Source organism: Natator depressus, chromosome 6 (genome assembly GCF_965152275.1).
Source record: "Natator depressus isolate rNatDep1 chromosome 6, rNatDep2.hap1, whole genome shotgun sequence".
In the NCBI taxonomy this organism is placed as follows: domain Eukaryota; kingdom Metazoa; phylum Chordata; order Testudines; family Cheloniidae; genus Natator; species Natator depressus.
Window position 1 is genome coordinate 88113815 of NC_134239.1, and position 21497 is coordinate 88135311.

Sequence of the window (21497 nt, forward strand, 5' to 3'; positions counted from 1 at the left end):
AGCCTCTACTGTACAGGTGCAATGGTGGGAAGAAGGTTGGGAAGAAAGAATATAGAAAGCCTCTTATCCCGGTGCTGGCAACAGAAAAGGATCTCTTCTTAATGCTCAAAATGTGCTAGAAGGGTTAACTACCATGCCTGCCCACACACTGTAGCCCCCAAGGCATGTTGTGCTGGATATGCATAGCCTCAGCTGACTAGCATGTATGTTGGATTAAGGATTGTTTTGCCTAAATAAGAGAAACAGGATCCCAAGCACTCTTGCCTCAAGACCCTATTTTTATGGTAAAGTAATAAATCCCTAAAAATAAAGGTTTAAAATGAAAGGTTACTGAACCGCTACTATAAGCAATGCAAATACATCACTAGACTTGATTTGTTAGAACTTCTGAATTTCTAACATGTGCATGAGTTTAAGTCTGACCACATCTGCAGTGGCACCTAAGGGAAGTGGAAGGAGGGAATACAACACCAGACCCTAATAATATTCATATTAAGTTTTGACTCTTACCTTTATTTCTAAAGTGCCACCAAATCCCATTTTAAATTGCCCTTGCATATCTTTGGTAAATACTCTCTGAAAGGTTTGTTTGAATAAGGATGTATTGAAAGAGTCTCCCATTACCATGTAGCCTCTGGATGAAAGACCAAAAAAATACCAAGATAAAACACAGAAACACAACTAGAAAGCATCTGGACGACTTATTATGCATTAATTTAGCAAACAGGATATACTTAACTTATCTCTCAAAGAACTATCAAAGAATATATCTACACTACAATTAGACACCCATGGCTAGCCTCTGCCAGCTGACTTGGGCTCACAGGACTTGGGTTGCGGGGCTGTTTAATCGCACTGTAGACTTCCCTAAGGGTCCCAGAGCCTGGGCTCCAGCCCGAGCTGGGAAGTCCACACTGTAATTAAACAGCCCCACAGCCTGAGCCAGCAGGCACGGGCCTGCTGCGGGTGTCTAACTGCAGTGTAGATATACCCTCAGAGTTTAAAGTAAAAACAGTTCACTATGAAATACTCTGAAACATTTTTTTCAAAATCACCTTAACAGGAGCTACTTTCAATTATCTCATCATAAAGCATAATGGGGAACTTTGTAAACAGGTTTCTAATGGGGAACTTTGTAAATAGGTTTCTTACAAGATCAGCATGTCAAAGTCATCAGGCTCTTAATTCAAAAAAGCTTCAACTGGAGAAAACATTGCACTGGACTTTATCATTACAGCTAGTTTTTAACCGTGCCTTGCAGAAATGCATCCGTTGATTAACTTATCCTAATATTCTGATACTTTCCCATATCATTTTGCCTCTCTCAGATAAGTAATTATTTCAAACCTGAATCTATTCTCATACAACATAGCAACAGACAGTGAGAGAAGTAGACAAACGGGATGTCAAGACTGGTATTGTTGGAGGGGCCAGAATGGGCTGGGGCATTGCAGAAAGAGACAGAGGAAGGGGCAGAATTACATAGCACCTTGACTTGAAGTACAAGAAGCTTGAACTTGATGTGACAGAGGAACAAGAGCTAGTAGTGGGATTCTAAGAGGGGTTGACATGATCACATTACAGGCATGGAAAATAATCTTAGCGACAGAATTTTGTACTAACTGTAGAGGGGTAGGTAACATGAGAGTCCAGGAGGCCACAAAGCAAGAGGGGTAGGTAACATGAGAGTCCAGAAGGCCACAAAGCAAGAGGTTACAGTAATCAATATGGGAAATTATGAAAGCCTGAGGGAATTTTAGCTGTCGGGACTGAAAGGGTGGAACTTAGAAAAATTGTACAGCAAGAAGTGGCAGGATTTGGACATGTGAGGGGCAGTGCAGACAGAGGAGTCAAAGATTAACCCCATGCCATGGCCTTGAGTGACATAAAGGATGAGGGTGGTATCAATAGTAAGACAGAATGGGGGAGAGCAGAGAGTTTCACTGGAAAGATCAGTATTTGTTTTGACCATGGTAAGCTTTACTGGTGATGCCATCCAGGAGACGTCAGAGACATGACTGAATGAATGGAGACAAGTCAGGAGTGAAGAATTTGAGAGTCATCAACACAGAGACTGTAGTTGAAACTGCATGAGTGAATCAGAATGTCCAGAGAAAGGGTAAGCAAGAAGATGAAGGCTCCAAGGACAGATCGCTGTGATATCCCCATGGGCAATGGGAAAGAGAAGGAAGACAACAGCCCACTCCTTCTCCATCCTCCCCCCAAAAACCACTCAGAACAGCCAGAAAAAGAGAAGAATCAGGAGAGAGCAGTAATATGAAAGGTGAAGGAAGCAAGACACTCAAGTAGAGTATGGCTCACAGTGCTAGGCAGTAGAGAGGTCAAGGATGATAAGGAAGGCGTAAAGAACTGAAGATGTGGCCAAGAAGAGGGCTGTTTGAATCCTTGATGAAAGTAACTTCAGCAGAGTGAAATGAGAGGAAGTCAGACTAGAGACAATAAAAGATCTAACACATTGTTCTGAAAAAACTTAGTTTATTACCCAACTCAATAGTAAAGAGAATGTTTTCAGGGAGGTCAAGAACACACTATACACAATACATCATGCATGAAGAAATTCAAGACACTCAAAAAATGACATCTAGAGAAGAAAGATTTCCCCCTCAATCAAAGGACAAAAGGAAGAACAAAAATGTAAAAGAAATAAAAGATCACTGTGAAAAAGGTGTGTGCCTGAGCATTACTGAAGCCCAAGATACATATATGGAAAGGAAAAATAGATTATTTGGCAACAGTACACAGGCTAAATATTTTAAAAGGACATTTACACTATTTAAGCCCCAAATATTTAATGTTAAAATTAATGAGAATATATACCCTCATAATTAAACCCAAAATTATGGTGACAAATTCTTCCCAGGCTCACAACAATTTAGGTCTATATGCAAGCTATCCACAATCACAGTACACAGACACGGAGTAGTGATTTTTCCTTCTATCATTCGGAACTAAAACAAAGTCATTAGTATTTTTTGTTAGGTAATGACCACTCTATTTTAAATACTTTCTTTTTAAAGTGCACCTTCATAAACTACTTTAAACAAATTAGTCACATACCCAGTATAGTTGGGACAGCACTTCATCTCCAGAAGACCAGTCTGATCTAGTGCACATGCATATATGTCAATAACATGACCAGTTGTAGCAGCACGATTAGCCAGAGCTTCAAAATGCTAAATACAAGATTAAAATGCATTTATAACAATATGCAAACTGAACTTGCCACACTTTAACGTTAAAACATAAGCCCTCAGAATTATTGTACAACAGCTAAATTAAATTGTATCCATATTATACTCTAACATTTGCTAAAAGATCTTTTTTTGAGAAGTAAAAACTAAGTGAGAAAGGTCTAGAATTTTTTATGACTATTCCCTACTTTTCCCAGCCAGCTTAAAAGATAATTTGTGGTAGATTGATCAAGGTGGCATTCTACCTAAAAATCAATGCTACCGTTCTTGATCACTGTGCATTAAGGCCCTGATCCAACTCCTACTAAGTCAGTGGAAACACTCCCAGTCACTTAAATTGGAGTTGAATCAGGTTCTCACTCAATGTACTGAAAATCCTTATGAAATTTTGGAAGATATGTAGTTATTCAAGGAACGTTCAACAACAACAAAAATGTCTAAGTTCTATATCACTTTATACATATTCTAATATCAAATGTCTTATTCTAATTATCTGTCAAATAAAAAAAATTTACATCTCTCTTCCCCATCTATTGGTAAGTCTTACCTTAGTAGCCTTTTTAACATAATTAGCATTGTCTTTTTCAATGTCATGCCATGATCTTATAGGTAACTTCAGTTCATCCCCTACAACCATCCCAGGTCCTTGAGTGCCTGGTCCTCCAATGAACATCAAAATATGTGCACCAGTGTTAGGGAAAGTACACTGTAAGACAGAAAAAAAATCTCAGAGAGCAACTCTTTTTGCTAAAATAACAGTTAGTACATAATATTAATAAAGGAAACAACTATGAATTTGTATCTGTTGTATTGCTTGGACTAAAGTAAACAATTAGAATATCTCAAAATTCTAACAGCCGTGTTAGTCTGTATTCGCAAAAAGAAAAGGAGTACTTGTGGCACCTTAGAGACTAACCAATTTATTTGAGCATGAGCTTTCGTGAGCTACAGCTCACTTCATCGGATGCATCCGATGAAGTGAGCTGTAGCTCACGAAAGCTCATGCTCAAATAAATTGGTTAGTCTCTAAGGTGCCACAAGTACTCCTTTTCTTTTTGCAAAATTCTGAGTAGTAGTTTAACTTAAAATACCATTCTTGCCTCACTAAAACTAGTATTTTTCACTTTTAAAGACAGTTCTGCATATATCTGAGGTCGGATCCTCTGCTAGTCACCACTCTACTGACTTCAACTGAGCTAAGATAATTTACACAAATTGAGGATCTGGTCCATGGTATTTTGGGTATTTCTCTTTCCCTATTAATTATTACTAGGAATAGCTGAATGCGGGGGAGGGGAGACTATCTTTACGTTCAAAATTTTATCTGCTTCCATATTCTGAAATCACAACCCTCCTCTTAGTGCCATTACATCAACTTGTTACTGAAATGGTTGTCATCACAAAATAATGACATAATATGGAAAATAAACTGCAGAAACCAATGGAACCTTCGTACAAAACATCTTGTTTCCATGCGAGTGTCTTGAGAGAGAAAAATATCAGAGAGGGGCAAATATTAGATATTGGCAGAATTGTTCTAAATAGAATGTTTTTTTCAGTTGACTTTTGTGCCTCTGTGAAACTAGTGCCTAGAAAACAAGAAGCTAGTTTCTGCTCAAGAGGTGTCCACCACACAACTGGCAGTCTCAGCAGAGAACTGAACGGGTATGGAGACTGAACTAGTTTCTCCTCCTTAGAGGTGGACCCTTCTGGAAGCAGCATAAAAGCAAGGGGAAGCTTGCAGTTTGTTGCCCAAACTCAACCTCTTCTATAGTTAAACAGGATTTTTGTCACCAGAGCAACCAACCTGGCAATTTTCACTAGGCCTGAATTCACTTCTTTAAATTAAAGTTTGTTCCCCTTGGTGTCAATACATCTTTAATGACATAAAGAGGAACAACAGAAGTTAAAAGGACCCTGGGCCTGCGAGGTGCTAAAAGAGACTAATCTCAAAAATGGATTTTAAATCAGAAAAAAACATAACAGTTCCCCCAATCTTTTTCAGATAAGCTGGGATATAAAACACAGTCACTCAACTTTCTGCTATGGTCTTTTTAAAAAAAACCATAGAACATGTGCAGGCACATGAAACATCTCAGTTAAACTCAACCAAAATGAGACCCTTCCCATGCTGTACTGATTAGTTGGGGTGGAAAAAAAAAAACCACATCATAAAGAAACCTTCTAGGTTATTCCTGTAAGGAAATACAACCTTTAAAGGTAAATAAATTTATGTAAATTAAATCTCATTAACACAGAAAGACCACAAGGGTAGGGGAGAACACAGGCAAGATTTCACAAGCCCAGCAGTGACCATGAGCATCTTGACAAGCTGCCCTCACTACTTTAACAGGTATCATCACCCAAACATATGACTACAAAGTCTGCAAAGTAACATTACAGGTAGAGGAAGCTGCGCTGTTTAGAGACTTGAAGGAAGGAGCCCAGACAAGTATGCTGCCACAATACCATTGGCTTTCAGTATCCAAAGCAAAGAGACAATTCTAAAAGGGAACGGAATGGGAAGAACAGACTACTGACTAAGGGTTAAAAACTGTAGAAAATAGTGTTAAATAGTAAAGAGTTATAAACAAAAGTCACAAAAATCAAAATGGGAAAGAATTAAAATAGGAAGGGAATAAAAACAACAAAAATAGAAATTAAGGAAAAGGCTAAGAAATTACAATGAAGAATCGAACAAAAATAGGTATAAAAAAAGATTTGTAACAAATACAGTCAAAGCAAACAGGCATGATTTAAACAACTAAAAGACAAAGGGTAATAAAAATAACTGGATAAATTAGTCAAGAACTAAGAAAAAATGTATTTTTAAAAATCTTGGGCTGCATCCCATTTCCTTCTTCCTCTTTGCTCAATACACTTTCAATACAGATTCTTAGCTCTTTGACCAGGACAGTACTCTTGCTTCATAGAGTGCCCCGCACACTTTTGGGAATATAAATATGAAGTTAATATAGTAATAAAAGACTGGTGGACTTCCTTTAATCTAAACTAAAAGACAAAAAGTCACCAACTAAACAAGCATAAGGTAGTAACGTAATTGTGTGGAATATAAAAATAGAATGAGATGCATGCATTTACTCAGATTAAATGGAGGAAAATTCAGTAAATGTCATGTTTGTCTGAATCTGAACACAAGACTAATATACATGAATTACAGAGATTGTTATTGTTATGTGTTGATTGCAGCATCCGCCATAGGTTTTATGTAGGACAGTGATCTAGTGACGTTTAAAAACAATTTTAGGTGGAACTATTACCTCAAGGAGTCCTACAGCTATAGAAAGAGCCACTCCAGAGGAACGCAAAGGTCTCTTCCCTTGTGGAACAGGCCAAGGATCCCGTTGTAATTCACCCAAAAGATCAGTAAGATTCATATCAATTTTCTGCACTGGCTGTAGGAATCTAAATATAGATAAATGGCATTATGTTAGCTTTAGGATTCTTTTGGCTATATGACTTTTAAAAAATAATCAGGACTAGTAATTCATTGGCAACGTGTTAGATTGCAATGCCAAAGATCCAAATCTGTTGAGTCTCTTGCTCAACAGGCTGGCAAGGTCTGGAAGCACTACATACACGGCATGCTCAGCCTAAGGAGACAGGAAGCTCCACATGGAGCACTGTAGCAAGGCAACCAGGGTCCAGAAGGAACTACATGCAGACAAAAACACATCAGGTCACCATGGGAATTTGAGACAGAGACTAAAGGAAAGAGGATAATCTTGGAGGGAAGACAAAATGAAAATGTTAAGGGGTAAAATTTTCAGAATTGTCTAGGAATCTAAATCCCAATGGATTATTTAGCAAATAGCCTTTTTTGCCTATCATCATATCTAAGAGAATGAAAGATCGAAATATATATGGATAAATACTTCTGTTGATATATTTTAAAATGTTGGATATATTCATACACATAGGAAGACAGAAACAGCACCTCTATATATTCTCAAATGTGCTGAGGCACAGTAAGTTTGTTAAAATACATCTTCAGAAGAAGTCATGAAAAACATGTCAGAAGCAATGGAAATAGCAGAAAGGCCACAAATACTGATGTCTGTAAGCAAACTACCCTTGTAGACAGGGATCTTTTAGTAAAATCTTTTTGAAGGGTGAATCAAATGCATTCTTAGATGTGGAATCCCTTCTCCTTAAACTGACAGGTTAAGAGTAGCAGCTCACTTCATTGGATGCACTCAGTGGAAAATACAGTGGGGAGATTTATATACATAGAGAACATGAAACAATGCGTGTTACCATATGCACTGAAACCAGAGTGATCACTTAAGGTGAGCTATTACCAGCAGGAGAGCCGGGGCGGGGGGGAGAGGGAAACCTTTTGTAGTGATAATCAAGGTGGGCCATTTCCAGCAGTTGACAAGAACATCTGAGGAACAGGGAGAGAAGGGGGGGCAAAATAAACAAGGGGAAATAGTTTTACTTTGTGTAATGACCCATCCACTCCCAGTCTCTATTCAAGCCTAAGTTAATTGTATCCAGTTTGCAAATTAATTACAATTCAGCAGTCTCTTGTTGGAGTCTGTTTGTGAAGGTTTTTTGTTGAAGTATTGCCACTTTTAGGTCTGTAATCGAGTGACCAGAGAGACTCAAGTGTTCTCCAACTGCTTTTTGAATGTTATAGTTCTTGACGTCTGATTTGTGTCCATTTATTCTTTTACGTAGAGACTGTCCAGTTTGACCAATGTACATGGCAGAGGGGCATTGCTGGCACATGATGGCATATATCACATTGGTAGATGTGCAGGTGAACGAGCCTCTGATAGTGTGGCTGATGTGATTAGGCCCTATGAGGGTGTCCCCTGAATAGATATGTGGACACAGTTGGCAACGGGCTTTGTTGCAAGGATAGGTTCCTGGGTTAGTGGTTCTGTTGTGTGGTGTGTGGTTGCTGGTGAGTATTTGTTTCAGGTTGGGGGGCTGTCTGTAAGCAAGGACTGGCCTGTCTCCCAAGATCTGAGAGAGTGATGGGTATTCCTTCAGGATAGGTTGTAGATCCCTGATGATGCGTTGGAGAGGTTTTAGTTGGGGGCTGAAGGTGATGGCTACTGGCGTTCTGTTATTTTCTTTGTTGGGCCTGTCCTGTAGTAGGTGACTTCTGAGTACTCTTCTGGCTCTGTCAATCTGTTTCTTCACTTCAGCAGGTGGGTATTGTAGTTGTAAGAATGCTTGATAGAGATCTTGTAGCTGTTTGTCTCTGTCTGAGGGGTTGGAGCAAATGCAGTTGTATCGTAGAGCTTGGCTGTAGACAATGGATCATGTGGTGTGGTCCGGATGAAAGCTGGAGGCATGTAGGTAGGAATAGTGGTTAGTAGGTTTCTGGTATAAGGTGGTGTTTATGTGACCATCACTTATTAGCACCATAGTGTCCAGGAAGAGGATCTCTTGTGTGGACTGGTCCAGGCTGAGGTTGATGGTGGGATGAAAATTGTTGAAATCGTGGTGGAATTCCTCAAGGGCTTCTTTTCCTATACCACCTTTACAGCCTAAGCTTCCATCTACGCTACAAATGTTACCATGTTAGATGTTCTAGTTATCCCTTGAAATGGTTAAAGCAATTTGACTATTAGAGACCCCCTTAGAATGACCAGCATGTATGGTAAGAGGGGGAGTCTGTTATCTGGGACAGACTTTCCCCATTCTTTTCTAATGGGAAATTCATTACTGTCGCAACTCTTCCAGCCTCAGCTTCCAAAACTACATTCACAGTCTCTAAGGACAGCCAAGCTAAGATTCTGCTCTCCAGAAACCTTCTCGTATGATCCTTAAACCTAAAAAGCCATTTGCATTAAAAAATGTAGGATAACACACAACACTCAACCTACTAGAGCAACAAAATGTGTGACCCTCTAGCTGTATCAATCACACAAGAAAAAAAAATCATGAGGTAAAGTTTTCTGGTAAAGCAACTTAGCAATGATATTTTTTTTTATTTTATTTTTTTAAATAATACCTGTTAGAAGGTGGTGGCTGCTGTACTTGAGGACCCCGGCCTACTTGTGAAACAGATACTTTAGTAAGCCCCAACATTTCCTGTAAAAAAAGTAAATATATATATATATAATTTGATTACAGAGCATCTTGAAGTTCACCACTACGATCATTTTCAGGGTTTGAGGGGTTTTTAATTGTTTTTTGTCTCTTACCTGAAGTTGTTTTGCAGATAGGTCCTTTGTGCCTCTGAAGACATAGCTTTTTGAAATTCCTTCACAACCAAGCTCATGGACCTGCACCATTCTCCCAAATGTAATAAGACCAACCAAAGCAGTTGGTGGTAAGAGACTTAATGACATTTGCATGGATTCCTTCAGGGCTTGCAAATCTTCATCTTCCATGCATGTGTCCACAACGTAAAGAAATATCAAAGGCATCTGAGGACCACGCTTTAAGAAATAATAATAACTGAGTGAGAAAGCACATTGGGCGGTATATATTGTACAGAAAATAATCAAATTGCAAAAATAAACTTTGTTCAAGTTATATTAATTTTAGTAAATATAGAATTTGCTACACTAGCTCAGACCAATGCTCTATCCAATTTGGCAACCCACCCAAGGCAGTGGCCAATACCTAATGCTGCACAGGAGTGTGAACTCGGTACCATAATTAACTCTATCCAAAATTGCCATGTTCAATATAGAAGAACAAATTCCTTCCAGGCCTCACCAGATAATTTTGAATCATGAGATAATGTTATTAACCTTACAAGATGAAAAACAAAGTATTACTCAAAGTGCTGCTAGTGGTCATTAAATTTATCAAAACTTAGAAAAAAAACAGAAACAGTATTAGATCTTCTGTGACATTTCATTCCATAGTTTGACTCGCTACATTAGCAGTTCCCCTCATTCTAAAATCATTCCTCTGTAATTTCAGCAAGTGTTCCCTTTTATCTAGTATTACAAAACTAGCCAAAAGGAGTGGCTGACAAATTTTAACTTTACCTTTCTTAATTTGAATGCCTCACTGCAGTCCCCTCCTAACTCCTTCCTTTTCTGGTCTAATTAATTTTATTTTTCGCAGTTTCTTGTTGCATGGCTTTTTCCCTCTACTAATCTCTACTAAGACACTCCCATGCCCTACCATGATGAAATGGAGATAGATAAATTATGTTAGTTATGCCTGCTTGGTGTGGCACTCTGTCCCCCACTAGTGGCACCTAGCCCAGCTTGAGACTGATGAGTCTGCTACAGTATTGGCTAAGGGCCACACAGCTTTTAACTCATGCAGTAGAGGCTCATACACTAAGATTCAGAGGTCCCAAATTCAATCCCACCTACCAGGGTCTGTCGGTATTACAATTAAATAAGAAAATCCAAATGATATTAACTGATTGGCCAAAAAACAGTTATCTGTAAACTTAACCAGTTCACTACTCACCTTCTCCTAGAAATAAATTGGTTCCAATATCAATCCATGATTATTCAGATACAATCTTCACTTCAAAGACCAACTATTCACTAAAACTTGATCTAAGTTATGTTGGCAAGCAGCAATAAAATGGTTTCTCCAAAACAAGCACAAGAGAACTGAACTCCTCATGAAGAAACACATCCCAACAGAAGCTTAAATCTCTAGAACATATAGCGCTTCCCTCTCTTGTATTTCCCTTAATAATCAGATAATGTTCCTATCATTTTATTATAGTCACTATAATCAAAAATAGTACTCTCCATTTCCAATGGATGATATTGGTCAAAGGTCTACAACTGAAAACGTGTAGATTATTCACTGCATTTTAATCACTACTAAATCAAAACAAAAGTAAAATAAGCCATACTCTACATAGCTAGCTTCAATGCAATTTAATGTCAAAGATTTATTTGTTTGTTTTTTTACCTGTACGACATATTCAATACTAGAAAACTGAGGTAAAAGTTCTGCAGGCTGGTTCATCTCTGATATACCAGCGTAAGTAGGAGGAAACTGCAAAAGCAAAAAAAAAAAAAAAAAACCCATTAAGTACACATTTCAAAATTACAAGTTACAGAAAAACACTGAAAAATAAACATCTGCATATATTATTTGCTTCTGCCTCAGAATGGGCAGACATCCGCATGTTTAGCGTCCTGTTGTCAATTCCAATTCACATGTATAATTTATAGGAGGAAAATTAAATGCACCATTCCTAAAAAGGTCATTCTATAGTCTCAAAAAGAAAAGGAGTACTTGTGGCACCTTAGAGACTAACAAATTTATTTGAGCATAAGCTTTCGTGAGCTACAGCTCACTTCATCGGATGCAACTATAGTCTGAATACTTCATTTTCTTACCTGATTTCTTTGATAACAAAAATTGCAAGCCCAAAGTTTTGCTCGATAATCCACTTGGCTATAAAAATAAAATTAGAAAAGTATTAGTAATAGTTTGTTTTACATTACCTAGAGGCTTTGACACTAAATACATATGTTGTGTGTATGACATGGATTCACCCTTTATCTGTTTATCATGCCCTTTTTCCTAATTGTCAAAGATGTGTGCGCTTCAAACAAGAATTTCCCCCCTCACAATGCATCTTCTCCTTAATGATCCTGCTGTAAATTCACAATAAAGAATGTATAACTTCGTAATTATTCCAGTAGCAGCAGACTGATATACAGTAACTCCTCACTTAACGTTGTAGTTATGTTCCTGAAAAATGCGACTTTAAGCAAAACGATGTTAAGCGAGTCCAATTTCCCCATAAGAATTAACGTAAATAGGGGGGGTTAGGTTCCAGGAGAAAAAAATTTCACCAGACAAAAGATTATATTATATATATATATATATATATATATATATACACACACACACACACACACAGTATAAGTTTTAAACAAACAATTTAATACTGTACACAGCAATGATGATTGTGAAGCTTGATTGAGGTGTTTAAGTCAGAGGGTGGAAGAGGGTGAGATATTTCCCAGGGAATGCCTTACTGCTAAATGATGAACTAGCACTTGGCTGAGCCCTCAAGGGTTAACACATTGTTGTTAATGTAGTATCACACTCTACAAGGCAGCACAAATGGAGGGAGGGGAGACAGCATGGCAGACAGAGACACACAACCTGCGTGAGAGAGAGAGAGAGAGAGAGAGAGAGAGAGAGATGCGCATTGCCCCTTTAAGTACGCTAACCCCACTCTAAGTACATTGCCTTTTTAAGTAGATCAGCAAGTTGAGACAGCAGCTGCTGACAGCAAGCTCCCTCCATCCTGAGCCCTGTCTCCGCCCCACCCCGCCCCGGCTCTATAGAGAGGGGGTAAGCAGAGGGCAAGGGCAGGAGCAGGTGGGAGCGGGACACCCTGACATTAGCCTCCCTCTTCCCCCCTCCTCCACCTGCACAGCAAGCAGGAGGCTCCTGGGAGCAGCTCCAAGGCAGAGGGCAAGAGCAGCAAAGGGCAGTGGTGGGAGGGACAGCTGAACTGCTGGCAATTGATAGCCTGCTGGGCCACTGCAGCACAGGGAACTTAGGGGAGCAGGGAGATGATGGGGGGCTGCCGGTCCACCCTGGTTCCAAGCCCCCACCAGCTCGCTCCAAATGGCTGCTCTTTCTGCAAGCAGTGGACAAAGCAGGCGGCTGCGGAACAACGTTATAAGGGAGCACTGCGCAACTTTAAACGAGTATGTTCCCTAACTGATCAGCAATGTAACAACATTAACTGGGACGACTTTAAGTGAAGAGTTGCTGTAATTAACACAGTATCATGGCTATTAGAAAGGAAGGATGATAATTAAGGCATTGGACTAGGATGTAGGAGGCCAGGTTCAGTCCCAGCTCTAACACAGACTTCCTGTGCGGTTTTAGGCAAGTCACTCTATGTCTCTCTGTCTCAGTTCTCGACCTGTAAAATGGGGAAAGTAAGACTTCCTTTCTCTTACCTTCTATCTATCTTGTCTGGTTAGATGGACGCTCTTGGGTTCAGAGACTCTCTCTTACTATATGTATGTACAGTGCCTAGAACAATGGGTTCAGGCCCGTTGATGTTACTTGTAATACAAATAATAATAATAATAATGGGTTCACTACTGGTCCAGACAAAAGGAGAAGTTAGCATGATAAAAAGAAAACTCCTACTCAAAAAGATTCCTTCAGTAATAACAGGTGGTGGAGAGGGTTAATACACTGTTTTTATATAAATGTTCTTGTTTTCCAAGTATGCCCAAGAGCAAAAGTCCTTAACTGAAGGTAAACCAAATACATATAATTTCTTAAAAAGAAAAAAGAAAAGGAGTACTTGTGGCACCTTAGAGACTAACCAGTTTATTTGAGCATGAGCTTTCGTGAGCTACAGCTCACTTCATCGGATGCATAGCATATCGTGGAAACTGCAGAAGACATTATATACACACAGAGACCATGAAACAAAACTTCCTCCCACCCCACTGTCCTGCTGCTAACAGCTTATCTAAAGTGATCATCAAGTGATCATCAAGGAAGGCCATTTCCAGCACAAATCAAGGTTTTCTCACTCTTCCCCCCCACCCCCCCCCACACACACAGACACACATACAAACTCACTCTCCTGCTGGTAATAGCCCATCCCTCTTTGAAAGTGGTAATAAACGATGGTCACATCAACACCACCCTATACCGGAAACCTACTGACCGCTATTCCTACCTACATGCCTCCAGCTTTCACCCTGACCACACCACACGATCCATCGTCTACAGCCAAGCTCTGCGATACAACCGCATTTGCTCCAACCCCTCAGACAGAGACAAACACCTACAAGATCTCTATCAAGCATTCTTACAACTACAATACCCACCTGCGGAAGTGAAGAAACAGATTGATAGAGCCAGAAGAGTTCCCAGAAGTCACCTACTACAGGACAGGCCTAACAAAGAAAATAACAGAACGCCACTAGCCGTCACCTTCAGCCCCCAACTAAAACCCCTCCAACGCATTATTAAGGATCTACAACCTATCCTGAAGGATGACCCAACACTCTCACAAATCTTGGGAGAAAGGCCAGTCCTAGCCTACAGACAGCCCCCCAACCTGAAGCGAATACTCACCAACAACCACATACCACACAACAGAACCACTAACCCAGGAACCTATCCTTGCAACAAAGCCCGTTGCCAACTGTGCCCACATATCTATTCAGAGAACACCATCACAGGGCCTAACAACATCAGCCACACTATCAGAGGCTCGTTCACCTGCACATCCACCAATGTGATATATGCCATCATGTGCCAGCAATGCCCCTCTGCCATGTACATTGGTCAAACTGGACAGTCTCTACGTAAAAGAATAAATGGACACAAATCAGATGTTAAGAATTATAACATTCATAAACCAGTCGGAGAACACTTCAATCTCTCTGGTCACGCAATCACAGACATGAGGGTCGCTATCTTACAGCAAAAAAACTTCAAATCCAGACTCCAGCGAGAAACTGCTGAATTGGAATTCATTTGCAAATTGGATACTATTAATTTGGGCTTGAATAGAGACTGGGAGTGGCTAAGTCATTATGCAAGGTAGCCTATCTCCCCTTGTTTTTTTCCTACAAACCCCCCCCCCCCCCAAGACGTTCTGGTTAAACTTGGATTATTGCTGTGCACATTGTAAGATGAGCTATTGCCAGCAGGAGAGTGAGTTTGTGTGTGTGGTTTTTGGAGGGTGTGTGTGTATGTGTGTCTGTGTGTGTGGGGGGGGGGGGGGGAAGAGTGAAAAAACCTTGATTTGTGCTGGAAATGGCCTTCCTTGATGATCACTTGATGATCACTTTAGATAAGCTGTTAGCAGCAGGACAGTGGGGTGGGAGGAAGTTTTGTTTCATGGTCTCTGTGTGTATATAATGTCTTCTGCAGTTTCCACGATATGCTATGCATCCGATGAAGTGAGCTGTAGCTCACGAAAGCTCATGCTCAAATAAACTGGTTAGTCTCTAAGGTGCCACAAGTACTCCTTTTCTTTTTTCTTTTTACGAATACAGACTAACACGGCTGTTACTCTGAAACCTATAATTTCTTAAGTCCTCCTAAAAATTAAAATAGATACACGCATTTCAAATTGCACCAACACTGCTATTTGCAGTAATGTAAACCATGTTAGACTGTGCAAACAGAAAAGGTACATGCCAACTCTGTCTACCACATCCCAAGCCAGCTGATCTTCAGAGGTATTATTTTCTCAGCCTTCTTTTTGCAAACAGGATATTAATGCAATAGCTTCCACTTAGACATGATAAAAAAATAATTAACTGAGTTTAAACACAACAAATTTCTTTAATAGAGACACACCCTAAGACAGCTATGTCATATATTCAGTATGTCCAAAATCCAAAAATTTTAGATACAGTTCACCATGTGGGTTTTTTTTAAGTATATAGCACCTTTCATCTGAGGATATAAAATTACAGAGGTCAGTAATTATTACCCCATAACAATAATAATAAAAGTCAATGGAACTTGTGCCAAGTCACGTAGGCGCTTTTGAAAATCCCACCCACTGTCTTTAGACAAATAAGTAGTATGTGTTTCCTAGTATTTTTTTAACCTTATTCTTGTCTCCTCCTGACAGCAGCAGTAATAGGGCAGAACAGTTAATGAAAGATGACCACTAAAGTATTTGGATCAGATCCTCAGCTGCTGTAAATAGGCATAGCTCTACTGAAGTTAATGAAACTGTGCCAGTTCATACATGTTAACACCAGACGGGATGAGCACATCATCTCGTCTGACCTCCTGTGTAACACAGGCCACCGAGTGTTACAACATTATCCCTGTACTAAGCCCAATCATTTATATTTGACTAAGCGTCTCTTCCAAAAAGGCATCCAGTCTTTATGTGAAGACATCAAGAGATGGACAATTCATACTAGCTGAGGATCTGACCCTTCGTTTACAAATTTTGTTTAGCCATACTTTTAATTTTACATGTAAAAAAACCTTGAGTGAAATTTAATGCTTCTGATAAGGATAAGCTTACACTAGACCTGACTTCATCTATAAGCAACCACTGTTCCAGCTTCAAAACATAACACTGAGACCTCTATCCTGACACACCACTTTACAGCTGTTAAAGTCCATCCTTTGTCTCCCAAGCTGGGGACGCTGAATTACATAAAATTGAGCTAACTGATTCTGTGATGTGCGCAAACATCTAGTACAGTAAGGACTAGCTGACAATAATGAATTTATTTTTATAGGGAACATAAGTCACATAGAATCCAACTATACAAAAGATGAAAAGCTGTTACACTAACTCACCTCTTTCATATTTATTTTCTAGAGATAAAAAAATTTAAAACTGTATCTACTATCCCATGTGACTTGCAGTTACTGAAAACTTCAGACTCTTATAACCTGATTCAAACTAAAGTTAACATAAATCAATTTAATTAACTGGATAATTTTTTGTGAATGTCTTCCTTCAAAACAACTATGAGCTGGATCCTGAAATCCTTAGTGGTCACAGGTGTGGGCCCTACATTTGTGCCTAGAATATGCAAAATTTTATAAATAACAATTTATGCATGAGATGCAGTATTTTCAAAACAGCATTATGAAGGAAAGTTTTTGAATAAAAAATTTAAGTATTTTATATATATTAAATATTAAAGTATTATCTAAATTATGTATTATGATTACCATAAGGGATTCAGAACTGCACGACAGGTGGTCCTACTGCACAGAACTGGCTCATACTGAATGGGAGGCAAATCAGGACGCTCTTTCAGTGGTGTAAAGAGGGAAGCCACTGGGACTACCATTCTTGTGGCTTCAAGGCGACTTGAAGGCCAAACATTCCAGCTGAATCTAACTCCATCTCTGTCTTCATTCTGCTGGATGAATTCCAGGAAGGTTGTCATTGTTAACTTCTTTTCTTATTTCTGAAATAAAAAGGTATAAATTAACAGGATATATGTGGATTATATATATTAAAAGAAAAGAATCACAATCAGGAACAAAAGCTTTAATTACAACCAATATTTTCTGGTTAAACACATGACAAAATGCCACATACTGAAATGTTATGTATTCAGTTAAAAAGGAGCTTTCAGAAATTCTCTAAAACATCTAATTCTAAATGCATTGTACAGAATTCCAAGAAAAAATGAAGAAAATAAAACTCTCGGAATGCAGCAACATCATGAAAAGTGCTAAATGTTTGCAAAGTTAAAATGAATGTACCGCACTGAAACATGCCATGTTGCAAATTCGTCTTGGTTGAGGAACATAAATTCAATCCAGCAGTGTTACAATTAAAGCAAAGATTCAGGAGCGGAAAGTGGGAGGCAGGGCAATGTAAAGTAAGTATTTTAAACATATTTTAAAAGATATGAGGCTTGTTTACAAAAAATGTCATCTCTGTTTTGTAGACCACTCTAGACATCTCCCCTAATGGCACTCCCTGTGATTTAATTATTCATTCATTCCACTTTTACTGTAATTATTTAATCTGTCACTTTCCATTAGCTAATTCAAGAGAGATCATTTTAAACTCGTGGTTTACATTTTCTGTTTTGATAGAAAAGTTTATAGGAATGTGCTAAGAGCACAAACAATATTTAGAGACATAACACACCAACATTTTTTTTTTTAAATAAAGCACACTACTGGGCCCATCCACAAATATAAATGTGTGGCAATGCAGTGTTCTACCATGGTTAGGGAAGTGCACGTTCTGCGACAATAAGGGTTCTATTCGCTTGTTGGGGAACAGCATTACAGGTGGTACATGTAGTACCACCTTATACTTAAGGTTGCCCAAATCTTTCCATTACCAGACCTGGTTTTCGGTTGCTTGTAACTTTGCCAAACTTAAATTCAACCCGAACAGTTTCTCCTGGCAGGTGTTTGCTTCAGGTTGAATTTTTTGTTTCAGCTAAAATGGTTTGTTTCAGAAAACAAGGCTTGGGGAAAATACGTTGTTTTATGCATGTTAAAATATTCTTACAACTGTTTCATTCACCAGAAACTTTGGTGCCTCCAAGCTTAGCATCAAGAACTTGAAATTCGGCACAGGATGATCACCCCAGTACTAGGGATGTGTAGTTAGCTGTTCCTGTGAATATCTGTCCAAATTTGGCCAAGTTATGAGCCTCCACAAAATCTCAGTTCACATATGCTCAGTAAAGACTTGTTAGAGTACAGCAGCTAAATTCTCTGAGCGCTCTTCTGCACTGAGTCTTCTCCATCCCAACAGAGCACCTGCATGCTGACCCAGCACTGAAATTCCCTGCAATTGCTACTGCTGGGTGGGCACCACTGTGGCACCACACACCAGAACTGAGAGCAAGGACACTCTCTTCTGTGTTCTCAATGCTCCCCTTGCTTGCACCTAGGCAATGAAAAGGACACAACCTGATTCTAATACAGAAGGGTAAGGAATAGGAGGAGAGGATACAAGAGGGGGTTGGGAGGATAGGAAAAGGAGCTCAGGGAGACAAAGGATAGCATTCAGAAGGAAGGACGATGGGCAGTAGCCATAAAATGGATGAGGACAGAAGCAGGGGCAGGGAACCATGGGAATGAACGGGGACTTTGGGGGGGAAGGCACAGTGGGCAACAGAGCAGAAATTAGCCAGTGGGGATGGAATGGGCAGAGGTCCAGGAACAGCAGCAGGGGAGGGGCCAGGGAGCGGTTGAAGGGACACAGGCAAAAGGTCAGCAACCACTCGATCACATTCCTTATTGTGGTTAAAATGCCAGTGGACCAGTCTACTCTAGCACTGCCACCACTGATAGCAGTGAGGCTGCACAATGTTAGACTCAACAGCAGAAGGTCTCAACGTAGACAAGCCTAATACAGTTAGAACTGAATATATGCAAAAATAAAAACAAACAAACAAAGTCCAGGATCAATCCACGTGGATCCAAATGCAGGACTGGAGCCATAGTGTGGATAGGCCCATAGTTTCATATACTTTACTTATCACTCGAGTGGCTAAGCAATTGCTTACTTTCTAAGTTATAAAAATACTAAGGGTCAGAATCATCCCCATGAGCACAGCTGCACAGGAAAGAAGATTTGCCTTGATGGAGGGCAGGCAATGGTACACAGAAGGAGTAGGGGTTCCGAAAGAGGGTGAAACTTTAAAATACGATTAATACCAACCATCTAAGCAGAGGTTGCCTCGGAAGATACTATAAGGATCCAATTCAGCAAGGTGCTTAAGTACATCTGCAGTTTTAAGAACACAAGTAGTCCCATAGATTTCAGTGGGACTTCCCACGTGATTAAAGCTATGTACTTACTTAGGTACCTTGCTGAACTGGGGCTTAAATCAGCACATTTCATACCTATGCTTTAGTGGGTGCTTGAAAGCAGTGTGCAACTCTGACTATGTCTCAGGCAAACTTCCCATTGCCAGGGATCTGGTTCTCATTTAGAAAAGTTTTAATATTTCAGATATGGCATATATCACTAGTTTACAGTGTTGATGTAGGAGTTCAGATAATCCTTAAATGGACGTCAAGTTTTTTAGTTCTAAAATATCAGCGGTGAAAATTATCCAGAAGGTAAATGTAGTATCTAGATTTTTGTTTCATTGTAAAGTGCTATTATTCCATTATTGGGAAACTTAATAAACAACTGCCAATGCAAATGGACAATTTGAAAATGGCCCACAGTAACCATTCCCAAAACTGACTGTGTACAGCACAATAAAATGGAGATAATAACATAAGAATGGCCAGACTGGGTCAGACCAAAGGTCCATCCAGTCCAGTATCCTGTCTGCCGACAGTGGCAATGCCAGATGCCCCAGAGGGAGTGAACCTAACAGGTAATGATCAAGTGATCTCTCTCCTGCCATTCATCTCCACCCTCTGACAAACAGAGGCTAGAGACACCATTCCTTACCCATCCTGGCTAATAGCCATTAATGGACTTAACCTCCATGAATTTATCTAGTTCTCTTTTAAACCCTGTTATAGTCCTAGCCTTCACAACCTCCTCAGGAAGGAGTTCCACAGGTTGACTGTGCGCTGTGTGAAGAAGAACTTCCTTTTATTTGTTTTAAAAATGCTGCCCATTAATTTCATTTGGTGGCCCCTAGTTCTTATATTATGGGAACAGGTAAATAACTTTTCCTTATTCACTTTCTCCACACCACTCGTGATTTTATATACCTCTATCATATCCCCCTTTAGTCTCCTTTTTTCCAAGCTGAAAAGTCCTAGCCTCTTTAATCTCTCCTCATATGGGACCCAATCCAAACCCCTAATCATTTTAGTTGCCCTTCTCTGAACCTTTTCTAATGCCAGTATATCTTTTTTGAGATGAGGAGACCGCATCTGTATGCAGTATTCAAGATGTGGGTGTACTGTAGATTTATATAAGGGCAATAAGATATTCTCCGTCTTATTCTCTATCCCTTTTTAATGATTCCTAACTTCCTGTTCGTTTTGACTGCCGCTGCGCACTCCGTGGACGTCTTCAGAGAACTATCCATGACGACTCCAAGATCTTCCTCCTGATTAGTTCTAGCTAAATTTGCCCCCATCATATTGTATGTATAGTTGGGGTTATTTTTTCCAATGTGCATTACTTTACATTTATCCACATTAAATTTCATTTGCCATTTTGTTGCCCAATGACTTAGTTTTGTGAGATCTTTTTGAAGTTCTTCACAGTCTGCTTTGGTCTTAACTATCTTGAGCAGTTTAGTATCGTCTGCAAACTTTGCAACCTCACTGTTTACCCCTTTCTCCAGATATTTATGAATAAATTGAATAGGATTAGTAATAAGTTGAACAGGATTGGTATAGACTAATTGTCAATGTCTACAGACTGGATCCTTTTCCTTAAACTCTTCCACAGTTGCTACCCCCAAACACTGCTCTAGTTCAATGGTGGGAGCACTAGTACAGACTAGCTGCCAGTGTTTTAACAACCATATCATATAATCCTACTATGAGCAGGTCTACAGAACATGATAATTAAAATGCAGGGAGCTGCCAGGAACTCTGTCCACACTAGCACTCCCTTCATTGCTAATAATAGTAGAGGTACATCAGCAGTAGTCAGGGTGGGAAAATTTAAGAAAAGTAGCCTAGTGTAGACATGGCCATTCGGTAGAGAGGGAAAGTGTAGACTGGGGGGGGGGAAGGGGAGAACACACAAAAACTAGGATGTATGTGGGGGAAAGAACAGAGACAGGAGAAATATTTAGTCAGTTAAGGAGTGAGGGATCGGCTGGTACTTAAAAGGAACTAAAAATTAAAAGACTTCTTCCCTAATATTTCAGGATCCAGCACTGTAATGTTGGGAAATAGATAGGTGGGCATGGGTGAGAGTGA

At 39.6% G+C, this 21497-nt stretch overlaps 1 protein-coding gene across 1 annotated transcript in view; it reads right to left on the reverse strand.

The window, feature by feature from the left end:
- The window catches only part of SEC23A (SEC23 homolog A, COPII coat complex component), a 50422-nt gene that overhangs the window by 24235 nt on the left and 4690 nt on the right, over nt 1-21497 (reverse strand). Inside the window, exons 2-10 of the mRNA XM_074957105.1 lie at nt 16842-17083; nt 11525-11582; nt 11091-11177; nt 9398-9634; nt 9205-9284; nt 6494-6638; nt 3760-3918; nt 3079-3194; nt 511-634 (exon numbers count right to left, since the gene is read on the reverse strand). Of these exons, the coding sequence (XP_074813206.1) occupies nt 511-634; nt 3079-3194; nt 3760-3918; nt 6494-6638; nt 9205-9284; nt 9398-9634; nt 11091-11177; nt 11525-11582; nt 16842-17062 (1227 nt within the window). The 5' untranslated portion in view covers nt 17063-17083. The remainder of the gene's footprint in view (nt 1-510; nt 635-3078; nt 3195-3759; nt 3919-6493; nt 6639-9204; nt 9285-9397; nt 9635-11090; nt 11178-11524; nt 11583-16841; nt 17084-21497) is intronic.